General features: G+C 39.8%; 1 protein-coding gene across 7 annotated transcripts in view; it reads right to left on the bottom strand.

Annotated features, from left to right (window-relative positions):
- The window catches only part of mctp1a (multiple C2 domains, transmembrane 1a), a 138,719-nt gene that overhangs the window by 87,023 nt on the left and 36,261 nt on the right, over nt 1-15,435 (bottom strand). For all 7 annotated transcript variants that reach the window (XM_039802831.1, XM_039802834.1, XM_039802832.1 and 4 more), the window contains exon 2: nt 1,846-1,966. In XM_039802831.1, the coding sequence (XP_039658765.1) occupies nt 1,846-1,966 (121 nt within the window). The remainder of the gene's footprint in view (nt 1-1,845; nt 1,967-15,435) is intronic.

Genomic DNA, 15,435 nt, shown 5'->3' with positions numbered 1-15,435 from the left:
CTTTTTTTCCCCCTCGCTCAGGCACAAAAAGGGTCCTTTTATGACTTGGATCTTCACCGAATGTTGACATGACATGACAGAAGACAACGTGCTAATGTGGAACCTTACAGTATGCCCCTGGTCATGGAGACCCCCTCCCTGTTTTGTGTCAACCTTGTCTCTGGGTGCATACATCACTGTGATGCATGGATCAGAGCAGAGGTGTCAGACTACCTGTGTGCTTCTGTTCTTGCTTCTTGTAAAGTCAAGTACAGTCAAGTCTCCCTTAATGTTTGGTCATAAAACTCAGCTTTGACTGAAAAGCAGCCACTTGTTTGATGCCACCTTAGTTTAGCAGATATTGTAATGAAGTATTGAGCATGCCTGTCTGCATGTTGAGGTGTTAGTTTAATCTCAGTTACTTGGATGGATGATATGAATATCTGTAATTCCGTGATGCAGAGGTATTTCTTAAAAAGACGTTTGCTCACAATGTTTTGCAGACAAAACTGGAAACCATCTGTATCATTTATAATAATTCACGTCTGAATCAACAGGCACCAGAACTAAATTAAATACATACACATTTAGAAGAAGCCCTCTCTGAACACTGTGTGACAAAACAACATGTGTTCTCACATTATTGCTTATATTAAATTCAATCCAGTAAATGTCTCTGTCATTTGACTGTCTCGCTCTCCCTCTCTCTATAATGAGCTGTCTTGATGGGCTCAGGACAGAACAGGTGAGCTCTGCGCCTCACTGCTCATTATCCAGGCGGACAGGTAGTCAGCCAAAATGTACGGCAGGGAGCAGGGCAGCCTGTTCCGATCTGTTGTCATGGTGACTGCCAAAACCGCTAATGAGACCCCTGCATCCGTAACTATCCAAACCACTGTCTGTTAGAGTTAATAAGAAAATCTCTGGACTTGCTTATTTTTGCTGCTTCCACAGTGCCCTGCACTTAAAATCACAATCACTCCAGAGAAGAGGGAAAATACTGATTTAGCAGAGTGGTTTAATGGTTTATCTGTGTTTTAAGCCCCCAACGTCTCCTTCCAGGCAGCGGTGCCTGGAAGGCACTAGGATTAGGCAATGGTTATGGTCAGGGTAAAGGTTGGGGTTAAGTGCCTTGAAGGAGACGTTGGGGGCTTAAAACACCATCGAGCGGTTTAATGTGAGAATCTTTTATACTGGTGTAAAGAGTAGATCAATTCTATTTCTTCCCACAATGGGAGAAGTAAACTAAAAGCCTATCACGCTGGGCTAGTGAGGAAATGATTCACACCAGGAGACCATACTAGTCAACCAACCGTCTTGGCTTCACATGTGACAATGTTCTAGCTAAGATGAAAAGATGAATTCTTTTCATGCTTAGATGCACAGGAAATGTGCTGCATCATTCCTAGTAATTCCATCTCACTTCACACATAGAAAATAGAGTGAGCTGTGAGGACGAAATGTGTGTGATTTAATAAAAACCCTACATGGGCAGAGAGTAAAGAAAGGGAGCAAAATGTGAGAAAAAAGAAAATAGAGGTGAAAAGAAAATAGTGCCAAAAGAAATATCACATTGACAAAAAATAGCGTATAGCAAAATAAGAGGGCACACCTATCGATAGCTGACAAACAGAGGATACAATAACAAAGAGCTTGTTCAAGTTTTTTGAAGATAGTAACATCCTGGATGGTGGACTGCCTCTGCCAGTGAGAAGGCAATTGAGAGAGGTAGACAGAGACCAGGATAGGGTAGCTTTGGTAGGCTAACTAGATGCTAAATAGATGCTTGATAAAGCTGTCCACCATGTCTCCCTACATAAACCCCAATGCTGTTGAGGTAACGGTAAGAATAAACAGAGGTCCTACCTGTCCGATCTCGGATCGCCAGGTTGTTCCCTTTCTTTAGAACGATATCCAGCTGGTACATGGCTGGACTGGGAGGTTGAGGTGGGGGCTCTGCATTACTGGGCCCCACTATGTTGATGCTCTGCAGAGAGAGGAAGTTACATAGGTTATACAGGTTTACCAGGACAGTCGAACTTACTCCAGCCTTCCAATTTCTAAGAGAGGAAAAATAAGAGTGTGAAAAAAAACAAGATACCTCTGTTTGAGGAAAGAAGAGAAGAAGACTTATAGAAAAAAGAAGAAATTAACACAAACTAGACTAGCACGAGTTGACCCAACAATGTTTAATTATGCTCAAACAGCAAGAACATATGAGACATTGGACTTGTATATTTAAATATTACATGGCTGCCATTTCAAAACGTTCAAAATCTTTATACATCTTTGAAGACTGACTGCTTAAAATGGTTATTTCGACATTAAAAGGCAGATTACTTTTGGTCTGAGTCAGAAGAACCATCAATATTTACAGACAATGAATGTTAAACTTCAGCTCAGGGCGTCTTGGGATTGTTTGATTGTTTGTGTCCAAAATGTAAGAAGGCTTGTGCAGGAGCATCACTACGCTCTGAATAAATCACATTGACTAGATCAAAAAAGCCCAGAAGGTAAGAGGAGACTGAAAAGGTAAACAGTTACATTTCTCATGCTTTGGAAAGTCAATACATTACATAATGTGTGTTGGATAGTCTGACACTCAGCAAGCATGCAACCTCCTTGGGAAGCTTCTGAGTGTTAGGCTCTTGGAAGGGGTCATCTCTGTGGCTTTACATGTCACGCTGTGGCCCTGAGGTCAGTTCTGTACTCCACTTTGACAGGAAGCCCCTACTGGCTGGTGGTTCCCCTCGGAGCTAGAGGCCCATTAGCAAGCCACATGATGAACCAGGCTATGCTCTGAGATCCACTACAGCTTACTTTCTTTCTCCATCTCTTGCTCATCTTATTCTCTGACCCTCATTTCTCTCTCTCCCCCGCCCCGCCGCCATTAGACAACTCCTGTCATGTCTACCCAGCTATCGTACTCGAAGATGAGGCTAAAAATAACTATAAAAAAGCAGTAAAATGCTAGTGGGCCCACTGGGAGGCTACTAACAGACTACCAAGGCTAGCATAAGAGCAACTCCCACTAGAGAGGAGCATAAGAGCAGTGCTATCTTCAAACAGCTATTTCTGTGTGTGCTGATGTTATCAATGTATACTACACTATACTACAAACACAGTTGTTATATTGCACGCTTACAGAATCATCACAGCAATATGCATTCAACACCCTATTTTTGAAAGTAGCATGATGATGTTATTGTGCTGCAGCACTGTTCTTCCATTCTTTGGGGACAGCCCTGCACTCAGGCTACAGGTTAATAATAGTCAGTATAATTACACTGCAGTCCATGTAGCCCCACTGTATTATAGCGATTATCTTGGGCTGCCCTCAGAAATGACTGAAATAATAATCTATAATGAATGTCATGCTTAACTATCATTTCTATACATAGAGGAAATGGAGACTGGTAAATATGCCACCTGAGACACAAACTACTACAAACGAGTAGCATTTGTAGCAGATATTAAAGGAGATATTTGTATAATATCAGGCATTTCACTAAACAGATCCAGGCAATCCAAAAACCACAGTACTATTAAATTATACTTTTAAGATGGCCTTAAAATAAATACAGCTGTCTCCACATTAAGATCAATCATTACTTAATAATTCATCATACCGTTGAGTATGGATATCAATATGTTTATGCGTAGAGGGTAGAACAGACTACATACAGCAGATATTTAAAGCTCAGCAGCTGGGTGAGTAATATTGTGCTGTGTAAAGCTTGGCGCTCCCAACTCTCCACAGAAAAGTCAACCCAAAACAATTTTAGCTTCACAGCACCTGCTGTCAAACAGGCAAAAACAGAGGGAAAGGGGGGGGAAAAAAAGAGTTGATCTTTTGGGGAAAAGGAAAAATTGAAATAAAACAAATATAATAAAATGCAATCTGTTGGGTAACAGGTGCAGCAGCCCAACAAATATCTGGAGAACAGTACATTCAGAGACAGAGAGAGTTCAAGCTGCGTCTTTGGATAGACTAAACCTGGGGTCAACAGTGCACGTACGTCACTGTAATTGAACTGTGTGGATACAACCAATAGGATAGGACAACAGTTGCGTCGGTCTGACCATGTAACATTAAGCCCTTTTATCTATGGATGTGACTAACAGACAGTGACACAGAGACACACAGATCAACACAACGTCGAGTCGGGTCACATCATAACACACAGCGATTAAGAAAAAGATGGAAATCCACGGACACACTGTGCCCACAGAAAATGCCAGTGCACGTGTTTTTTCTTCTGTTGTACATGAAATCTTCAGTACTACGCTTTTCTTAGAATGTCAGTATTTATTGTGTGTATGCCGTACAGTACCACTAACAGACACACAAGTTAAAGCACATACACACAGATGCACATAAACATAGGAGCACAGGATTTGAAATGGATTTGCAGATAGTGCAAGCTCTTTGAGTGAGCGACAGTACACATGATAGGATCTATGAAGTCTTTGCTAAAACAAACAACCAGATAAAATAGACAAACAGGCTGCCATGTAAAAAAAAAAAAAACAAGTACAGAAAGAATGAAACAAGCAGTTTAAGACTAGGACTGCTTTGTGTTACAAATCTTAACTAATGGATAAGGTTGGTGTTGATCTTGATTGAGCTTATTTCTTCCATTTACTATGTCAAAGATTAGGATAGTTTCTAAAAAGTGTTAAATCCACTAAAGACAAAAGTGTTGGGCTTTACAACAAACCACAATAGCAAATATATAGTAGCATCTTGTTAAAAACTTGACAACTGTTATACATTGGTAACCCTACTTTGAATGAAATGTCTATTGTTCGGTCACAGTTCTAATTCACAAGGCAATTTAAAAGTGGAAGTTATAGATGTGAAGTAAAAATAAGTTAAAAGTTTAAACACACCCACACACCCACACAGTCATTTTGTTCAATGACCATCACCTCAGCCCTCACCTCTGCACAATGAGGCCTCAATGAAGGGAGTCGCACACACTACAGAGACACAGTACTACACACACGTTCACACTGACAGAAAAGGAGAAGAGGAGAAGAGAGGAAGGAAATAAAGGGCAGCCAAGGTCCATCCCACTGCACGTGCTCTGTGTTTCTTGAAGCTAACAGAGAACTAAACAACTGCTACAACAACCTAATTTCCAGTCTCTCTTTAGTCCCAGAGGGCAATAAACATTCTGGCAGAGGGACACCTACATATCAACAGACTGGGTGTATGCCTGTGATTATTTGGCCTACACTTCATCGCAATGTATATTCAGCTGTAACAAAAATGCAAGATTTTATTTAAGGTTTCTAATCACAGACAGTTTAATACATTTTGTTAACAAACAATTTTCATATAAACTGTGTTTGATTAAGATCATTTAAACATAAACTAAAAGACATATAGCCTAAGAAAGGTCTGTGTGAATAAATAACATCCAGCAGCACAACATAAATACAGTAAAGAAAGGAGTTCCATCACAGCTGCATGTGGAACTGATCCAGTGAGATTCATTTATCAGAGCACTTTAAACTGACATTAAATAATCCCTGGAGAACTACACTGGAACGTAGGGCTGGGCAATATCGATACTATATCGATATCGTTATATGAGACTAGATATCGTCTTAGATTTTGGATATCGTAATATGACATAAGTGTTGTCTTTTCCTGGTTTTAAAGGCTGCATTACAGTAAAGTGATTTACTTTTCTGAACTTACCAGACTGTTCTAGCTGTTCTATTATTTGCCTTTTCCTCACTTAGACATTATGTCCACATGACTGATGATTATTTATCTAAAATCTAAGTGTGAAGATATTTTGTTAAAGCACCAATGGTCAACCCTAGATTATCGCCGCAGTATCGATAGAGGTATTTGGTCAAGAATATCGTGATATCTGATTTTCTCCATATCGCCCAGCCCTACTGGAACATGCTCTGTGTATTTTCACACAAGCATTCAGCGTTTCAAAGAAAATGCTTCTGACTGAATCCCAACTGAATCCATTACAATAGCAATCAATGCCAATTTCCATTTCCATCAACTAGAAAAGTTAATGGAACTACTTAATGGGATAAATGGAGACATTGTATTGCAAATATTGATGAAAACGTTGCATCCTTCCATAATCTCGCTTTGCATGTCTATGTGATTGTGTGTGTGTGTGTGTGTGTGTGTGTGTGTGTGTGTGTGTGTGTGTGTGTGTGTGTGTGTGTGTGTGTGTGTGTGTGTGTGTGTATAGAGGAAAGCTAAACCTTCACTAGTAAAAGACGTATCACACTTCTGCAAAGATGAGAATAGATATTCAATAGGACATTCCACACCAACAGACTCCGGCACACAGACAATGCATACAGTACCATCTGCTGCTTACAGTCCAAGAGGAAGGGCACAAGAGAGAGTAGATTATCTGGATATACTGCAATAGCATCAGTTCAGCTCAGGGACATGTTATGAAGCCATAAAAACTACTAAGTCAAACAGCCACGCTTCTATCGACTCGCCTGAACTTTAATTAAAGTCACATTGTACAACAGAATTCACACAGATCCACCCGCACAATGCCACAGCTTGATCAGAGGGACAGCTTTAGTAGTAAAAAATGAAATTGGTTCTAACAGAAAACTAAAAGCACATTAATTTTACAGGCCTGGTACATTTTTACTGACACATTTGTGCAGCAAGCTGAAACTGAATGTGTGACCTTTTTACCACCACTTTCTGTTCTAAAGAAGGGGAACATTCATGTTGGCCTTTTAGGTCAACATCTTGCACCCTAATCTCCAGTGTTAAGCTACAGCATCAAACTCGTAGAAAGTTCCGTGTGGCAACGTGGCAAACGTCAAAAGAATAAGTTGGTTGTTGGTTGCCCTGGCAGCTCAAAATGCTCCATCTCTCTTCAGCTCCAATACAAGTGTGGACAGGCACTAGGATGTACTCACAACCCACACATGAGCCCTAACTTTACACTCCCTGCCAAAGTTGCTCCTCAGGCTCTGGGTGAAGAAAGCCAGTTGTAAAAGGTTAAGGAATCCCTAGTAGTGATAAACGGTGATAATATTGTGTGTAATCTATTAAAACGACAGACTAAACTAAATTATCTGGTTATTTTTATGAATGATTGCTTGATGGTGACATCGTTGTGAAAGTTGTACTATATGACTGCGCTGTGCCAGTGTTTAAGTCTTTCAGCAGAATTCCTGCAGTTTAAGCTTGGCTGCTGCTTGAAAGAACTGAAACGGCCTACTGGGAGATTTTTCTGAAAGTTCACGTTTGACATTTAAAGAGCAGGTAAGTAAAAGAACTGCTTAGAAAAACTCACTTTTGGGGTGTATCAACCAGCGTCGTACCTTTCTTATCCTGGATTACATGTAATGACAGCGGTGTCTTTATGGAGGAGGAAGCCTGTATTTAGCCGTGGGCACTGTGTTGAGCCAGACTCGTTTCTCACAGCAATGGCAGGTAATTTCCAGGCTCTGCACCTCCGATCCTGCATAACAATATCTGTTCCTTCTTTCTCATTAACAAGGACATTATGATGGTTCTCCGTCTTTTAGTAGAGAGAAGCCATTTCCTGCTTCCTAACATAAAACATTTATTTATCTTCCCTCTCTTAGAATCCGCTTTTCTGTCCAAGAATCATATTTATAGTTGTTTTTATTTACAGTTAACTAATGCCTTGCTGTAGGTCAAAAAAACTTTGGAGGAAAACTTCAATGTCCTAAAATGGAGAGTGATGGTTAGTTTGCTTTTGAGAGTCAGGTACGGCCCCGAAGGCTGGACCAGATCAACCCACGCACATCTCGACAGGCAGGGCAAGAGGCCACTAAGTATCTTTTAAGAAAGTTTATATATATATATATATATATATATATATATATATATATATATATACACACACACACACACTCTTTCACACACTTTGGTAGAAAAAGTATTGATTAAAGGATTGATTTGTGAGTCTTTGTATGGAAAATTATAGCCTGACGTCGTCATACTCAGATTCTAGTCAGAATATGAGTCTGATACTGCTCCGTTGGGCTGTGATTGGACTTGAACAGCTGAGTCGCAGCGACACCATCAGCTGGTTTGAGTCGAGCTGAGACGGGCCAGTTGAGGATTTTAATATATCCTCTATAACAGACACAATGGCGGAATCTACACATCTCAATTCTCTGAATTCAACCCAAGCCCTCTTTGGTGACATGGTTGATAACGTTACGGTTGATCATCTGTCCATCATCATATAAAGCCCGCCCTGACAATTTGATTGATCCAAACACCTCTGGTTCGAGCATAGTTGCTCCACAACGGATCAATTCCAGACCGAACTTCCCGACCTCAAATGTTGTGGGCGGGGCTAAGTTCGGCTGGCATCCAGGCTAGGATAATTAATAAATTAAGGCTTATTTGCATGATACGTGGTTAATTCATTTTTCCATTTTAGCCAGTTGAAAAGTGACGTCAATTTCTAGTGTGGGAACTACGGTGAACAAATTCATACAATTCAATAGTATGCTATTTGCTGAAAACCAAGATCCTTAAAGCCATAACCTGAGCAGTTCAGTAATGATCTGAAATCTCATTTCCCCGCCCTAGCTGGGAACCTGCTCTCCATTGATCAAACCACATAATGAGGCTCTCGAAGTAAGTGTAGCTCTTTAATATAACTAAAATTGATCGTATAATGGGAGCTGGGTAATTTAATCGATTCAACAATTTAGGTGATTCCATGCAGCGCTAAAAAAATTATCATTCAAATGAGCAAATATCAAACATGCACACGAACACAAAGGTGGTTCTGGGTGACTTCTGAAGTGAGCATAACAAAACAGAAACAGGTATCCTACTTTATTTGTTCTAACGTTTTACAACAAATCAATTCTCTGTATGTGCTACGCTGAATGTAACCTGGGGAAATAAATCTATTTCATTTCAAACCGGTCTGAATAAATAAACAGTATCGATTGCAGTAGCAGTGTTGTGAATGAGTCATCAGGTATTAAGAATCAGGTATTACACTAGCTTAATACTCAGGTATTAAGCTAGTCTATTTATTTGTGGTTCATTGCACATCGGCAGCCAATAATCTTACAGCAGTGGTGAACGGCCTGGTATCTTTTTCAAGGAACGTGGCTGTTGACAGATGAACTGTAATGGTTGTGTTCGTTGACACCGACATGGATGGTCGTGCTAACCACCATAGAAGATCATGCTGCTAAGCCACGCTGGCAGGATGATGCAGTTTTGTCCCTCTGGGTCATGTGTTTAAATCAAGGTGTATTTCCATGACTCTGGCCCCTGACTTGTAATTAATGTCTTCTTTAATGGCTTGATGAACACGTTTGGAAACTTAAGTATGCTCTAATAAATGCTCCCATGTTGAGCACTATATATTAATAATCAAACAAGAAGGAAATTGAATTCCATTTCATACTGTAGAGGAGATGCCCCCTGATCCGTGGAGGTTTGAACAATTTGCACATACTACTGAAGAGTTTGTATCTCGTTTTCTCTTTGAGAGTTTGTTTCCTAGAGGGTAAGGAACTTGGCCTTGTGCAGGCAAAAACATAAAACACTGGATGAGTGTTGCTACGCAACAACAAAAATAAAATCAACTTCACAGATAGAGATCAAACATATCCCCTTGTTTTCAGTGATGAACACAAAAATAGTGCATAATGTGAGCTAGTGTAACATGAAGGTAGGCTGAGCATAACCCAGTTGGGAAATTGAACAGGCCAATACAGGGATCCCATTATTTCTCTTAACAAGCTTTGCCTGCACAGGATATGCAGTCATCCATCAGACATATATTTCTAGGTTTGAAAGATAAAAGCATGCAATCACAGCACCATACACATATGCAACACCCACACAAAAGACACATTTTGCATACACACATAAAAACACGCAGGCACAAAAAACAGGAGATAGCTAGGCAAGAACCATTGGTTTTAATGCCATTACACTGATAAAAAAATAAATAAATAAAATAATCTTTCAATTTGTAATAAACCCTAGCCCAATATTGACCCAAACTTCTCCCTTAGGTGTGGTGCTTTGTCATTTCAACCCTTAGCCTCTGACATATCCGCTATCTAAAACATGAACATGCACATGAATGCATGAACACACATGCAGTGCATAGACACTTGTGAACACAGACACATAAGGCTCTTGAGGTCTGTCAGTGAGGCCTATTGAATTGCTAGAAATGTATCTTTCATGTACTCAATCTATTTATAGGAAATATGGAGGAGGCGAATAGTGGAGACGAAGAGATTCAGGCAGGGGTTGTTTCCAGCTGTATGTTACAGCATTCTTCTCCCTCAAGACCCTCCAGACACTCTGAACATTTCCACTGAAGGGAAGTAACAGGTACAGCCATTTTTAGTTATTTTAGCCTTTCTTTCTTGTGTATTTTGAAAATAGTTCCCCCATCAGCAAAACCAGCAAAGACAGAATGTCATTAATAATAATAATAATAATAATAATAATAATAATAATAATAATAATAATAATAATAATAATTACAATGACTACAAGCATCACTGGGGGACATAATCTGTGGTAACATTGACTTTGTAGTGCATAGAAATATTCATATAACCCTTAAATTAAATTAATGCAACTAAAAAAGCTGAAAGAATTATCTGCTAGAGAATTTAATTACATTAAAAGAAAATCACTGAAACTGGTGATTATAAATAAATGATTATATTGGTCATCGACCACTTTAAAAAGTCTGACCTAAATTGGTCTGGTCATCTTGGTCACAGATGGTAAAGAAGTTTGTCAGCAACTCAACAAAGTCATCACTTCATCAATGACTCATTATTCTCCGCTGCCTCTTATCATCAACAATTCTCTCTCTCTCTCTCTCTCTCTCTCTCTCTCTCTCTCTCTCTCTCTCTCTCTCTCTCTCTCTCTCTCTCTCTCTCTCCATGTGACCGTATCTCAAAACCAAAGCATTTTCCCACTGCCATGTCTGGAACTCAATATCAATATTACATTATAAAAGAAAATACTGGCACTACATTATATTTTTTCGGCAAACTGATGAGACAGATATGCACATATTTCTCTTTCATCACACAGTGGCAGTCACAAAGCAATGAAAAATGTTTTCCATTAAACTTTCCCAGCCAAATAAGCAGCGCCATTACCACTATCTCAGGGCCATTATTGAGCATCTCCTCTCCTCAGTATGTGCAGCCTGGTAATGTGTAATGTGACAGAACACAGAGCTCAGGCAGGTAGACAGCCAACAGCCACTCGGCTAGATAATGAGGTATCTTTGGAGTGTTCTTTTCCTAATAACAGTCTAGCAGTGCACTGTACAAAGAGCAAGCTTCTTCACTTTCTCATCTTAGATAAAGCTGGTCTCAGACTGGGGTGATGAGTCTCTTGATGCAGCAGGTATAATAATGGCCTGCTAATATCAGCTGAATCACTGAATAAAAAAAACCTCATTAAGTACATGAGTCAACAGTGACCATCTATATTACCCCTTAAAATATCTGCCAGACTTTACATATACTTACAAATACTGCATATTAAATCTGCCAATGGAAAAAACAACTAAATGTAGTCTTTTGCATGCACTGCAGAAATCTTTGTTTACTATTACACTCGCATAGACCTCCGAATGTCACTGCTTTCCTTGAGACAGATGCAGATGTCAGCAGGTACACTCTTCCACTCCTATCCCATTATCCTGATGCTAAAAGTAGAGAGTAACAGCCCAGGTGGTGATATTTGGCAGTATATCAAATGTTCATGATTACAAAAGAGAAACTCAATGAGGAAGAGTCACAGAGCTGGAAAGCAATAAAGTAGGGCTGAACGATTTTTGAAAATAATCTAATTGTGATTTTTTTCAAAAATATTGCGATATTGCGATTTAATATGTGATTATTTTTTAAGCTCTTTGTCGTCTATATTATTCAACAAAGACAAGCAATAAATCATTGTATAGTATGAACAACACAAGATTAGATAGATTAAACAAACTGTTCTTTCCTGGAGGCCAGGCCTGTATGTGATGATGAAATTAGGTGATGCGTGAATTTATATGAATGACATCTTTTATTTAACTACTTCAGTCACAGTAGTATATTGAGCACTGACCAAGCCTGGTGTAAACATTCATATGAAAGTCAGAAACAAATCACACAAACTGAAGTGCAGATTGCAGAAATATAAAAACAAATATGTGGCTTTACCACACTTAGTAGTATTTAGATTATTGAATTATTATTTACTGTAATAAACATATGAAAACATGTGGATTGCACTTTTTAAACACTGTCTTTGAACTTTACTAGACAGTTAATAAGTTAAAATATAGTATATACAGTATATACAAAGGTGTATTTTTTATTTTTTTACAGCGCACACAGAGGAGCTGCCTCCAGCCCCTCCCTCATGAAGTTGCGAGCTGCGTGCATGCAACCCAGTCTCATGGCAGTACGTGAAATGGTTACGTTATTTAAAGTGATGGTTCGGAGTAATTCACCCTAGGGTCCTTTGCACCATGACCTCGAGCCAAACACCCCCCCAGAAGCTTTTTTCACCTGGGTCTAACATTGGGCGAGTTAGCGTAGAGTAGCGTTAGCCGCTGAATAGCTTAGCGCGGGGCTAATGGACCCACGTTTGTATCTCTTAAATGATACCAAAGGTCTACACTAGTATATATAGGTTATGCACTCATAAAACGATGGATTGGAAAGTTTGTAAGTACACCAGAAGTTTATGTAAATAACACTTGCCTGCTGGCTTCTGCTCTCTGCTGTTGCTGTAATTGTCATTAAACTACCAAACATTGATCTCTTTTTTTTCCCACCAGAACTGGCATTAATCTGGCAGACGTGAGCCCCATTATGTCGAGCACAGTGACTGATGAGGAAAGAATAGTAACTACTGTAGATAGCTTTGAGTGCATAAACAGTGAGTACAAAATGAAAATGCATTTCTTTTTAACAAAGACGGACAGTGGTGAATCCTAAATCAACACATCAATCACCATCAATTTTCATGGTGATCATGATCATCAAAGACATAGTCACGCATTGCCAGACCTATCCCACAGCGCTGCAAAGGAGGGTCTGGCTAGTCCACAGAACGTTTGTGGATAGGAGAAAAACGTGCTCTGGTTTATTGGCATTTGTTACATTCAAAAGTTGTTTCAGTCGTGCAACAGAAAACTCTGATTGGACAGATATTCTAGCTAGCTGTCTGGATTTACCCTGCAGAGATCTGAGGAGCAGTTAACCATAGTCCTCATAAATCGACCGGAGTTTAGAGTGCCAACACAAAGAAAGCGGAAGGTGACGGACATCCAGCCGGAAATTCGGGACATCCGACGGAATTTCCGGCGGCACCTGAACAATCCCGGAAATAAAACCTTGTCGATATAGACTATCAAAGACAAGGCTTCCTCACCTGTCTGCGATTATTAAAGGTATCCTGCAGTGACCCATCTAGATAAGAAGAACAACACTCGTTAGTCTCCCATTCATCTGTGGTCAGAAGCAGGTGTGGATTTAAATGCGTATACGGTGTAGTCAGCCTGGCTGCACATACATGAGTATTTGGGGACAAAGACAGGGAGACAGAGGATCGACTGAGGACAGAAGTCTCTGAGCTTTTCTCCGTTGACATCCAGTTCAGAGCAGCAGGAGAGCTGCATCCATTCCTGTCAAAGCAAATTAGGATATTCCCAGACTTCCCTAACCCCGAGGGCTATGCTGAGCTTACTGATGGTGGACAAACAAGACACTTTCTTATTGCCTTAAGACAAAATGCTGGAACTGTAATTATGTATGTCTACACAACTAAACACTAAATTAAGCATAGTTCTGAAGATGTAGGTACCTGTAGGTACAATATAGTCCCTATTAGTGTGATAATGATCTGAAATACAATTTACTATCACGCTATTTTGTGTGACATTTGCAGTTATTACATGCAAGTAGGAGCTTAAACAAGGAGAGGGAAACACAATCTCTGTACAATCACGATTCATTAAAATGATCCACCCAGTGAACTTAAGGCTTGAGTGTCCTGACAGTGTATGCAATGGTGTGTATACCATTATGCAACATCTTATCTTTACATTGCAGCGATGCTATGGGGAATTAGGGGACATAGTGGTGGTTATACTTGAAAGTCTTCCATCAAAAAAGTCAGAACAGAGCAGAAAGAATGGGAGGGACAGTGGAATAAATAAATAGGCTAAGAGAGAAATACAGATCAACAGACTGAGAATGAGAGATGAAACAGCAGGAAGTGGAAAAATCATCTCAGTGCAGTCCTTTTCTCTGGACCAACCATAAGTCACCAGACTCACGACAAAGGAGCAGCGCCCTTACGCTCTGCTCTTTCTAACAGCCGAGACATCACCATCATCCTACTCATCAGGATCTCTCTAAATGTTACCCCAGCTGCCCTCTATGTGTGTGACTCTAATCTATTTCTCTGACCTCCATAGCCAGCATAGTAACCCACTTTCCATCCTTCCTGCCAGCTGTCAAGACCCTCCCTTCTAGTCACACCAGATGTCAGGGCAGTGCGTGTGTGTGTCTACAATATGTGTGTGCAACACATCCTCATACTTAAACAACATTGTAGGTCCATTTCCAAAGACTCCTAGTACTACACACGGGGCGGTTTAATCATGTCACCATAATCATGTGACCTTTCTATTTAACGTAATAGGCCTAGTTTTAAACACGTAGTAAACATGGCGAAACAGAACTAGTCAAGTTTAGGCAACACAAATAGTTAGGGGGTTAGTAAAAACGTAAAAAGCTTAAAATTAGTCACGTCAAATGAGGACGTAACATGACGTCAATGAATCATGAACTCCATAAAACTCATTAGGGGAAAACACGATTTATTTCAAAATGTCAGTTGACTTTTTTTCAACAGTGCCTTTTGCGTTTAGTTCAATTTGTTCAAGAAAATAATGTTGGAAATAATGAACTTTGTTTTTTTTTTATCCAAAGAGCAAATTGTTGTATTTTAGCAGAGTACTGAAAGCATCAGAAAAGGCAGAACCGAGTCTTGTGACTATAAAATGTGAGTACTCGACTATGGAAATGACCTAAAATGCCCATCTCTAGTTATTACCACATCCTGATACAGGTGTATTCTACTTTCCTTTGCAACCATTCTACTGAGAAGTAACGCATGGCAAGAGTTGTGACAAATTGCATTCACAGGCACGTTTAAAAAGACACGTTTGCTTTTAAAAACATACAAGACATGAATTTGCCTGCAACCCAGTGCAGGTTAATGCTAGAGAAACAGCACTCTTATCTGCTGCATCTGACAGCTACACAACACAGTCGTTCTCCATAAATAATGAAGAGGAAAGATCTTCCACTGAGAAAAAAAGATGGAGAGGAGGAGGTAAAACAAGACCAGGGGGAACAGAGTGGGCCAGTAAAGGTATAGAG

This window comes from Perca fluviatilis, chromosome 6, assembly GCF_010015445.1.
Source record: "Perca fluviatilis chromosome 6, GENO_Pfluv_1.0, whole genome shotgun sequence".
NCBI lineage: Eukaryota > Metazoa > Chordata > Actinopteri > Perciformes > Percidae > Perca > Perca fluviatilis.
The sequence above is the reverse complement of the archived record's forward strand: the minus strand, read 5'-3'. Positions and strand labels throughout refer to the sequence as shown.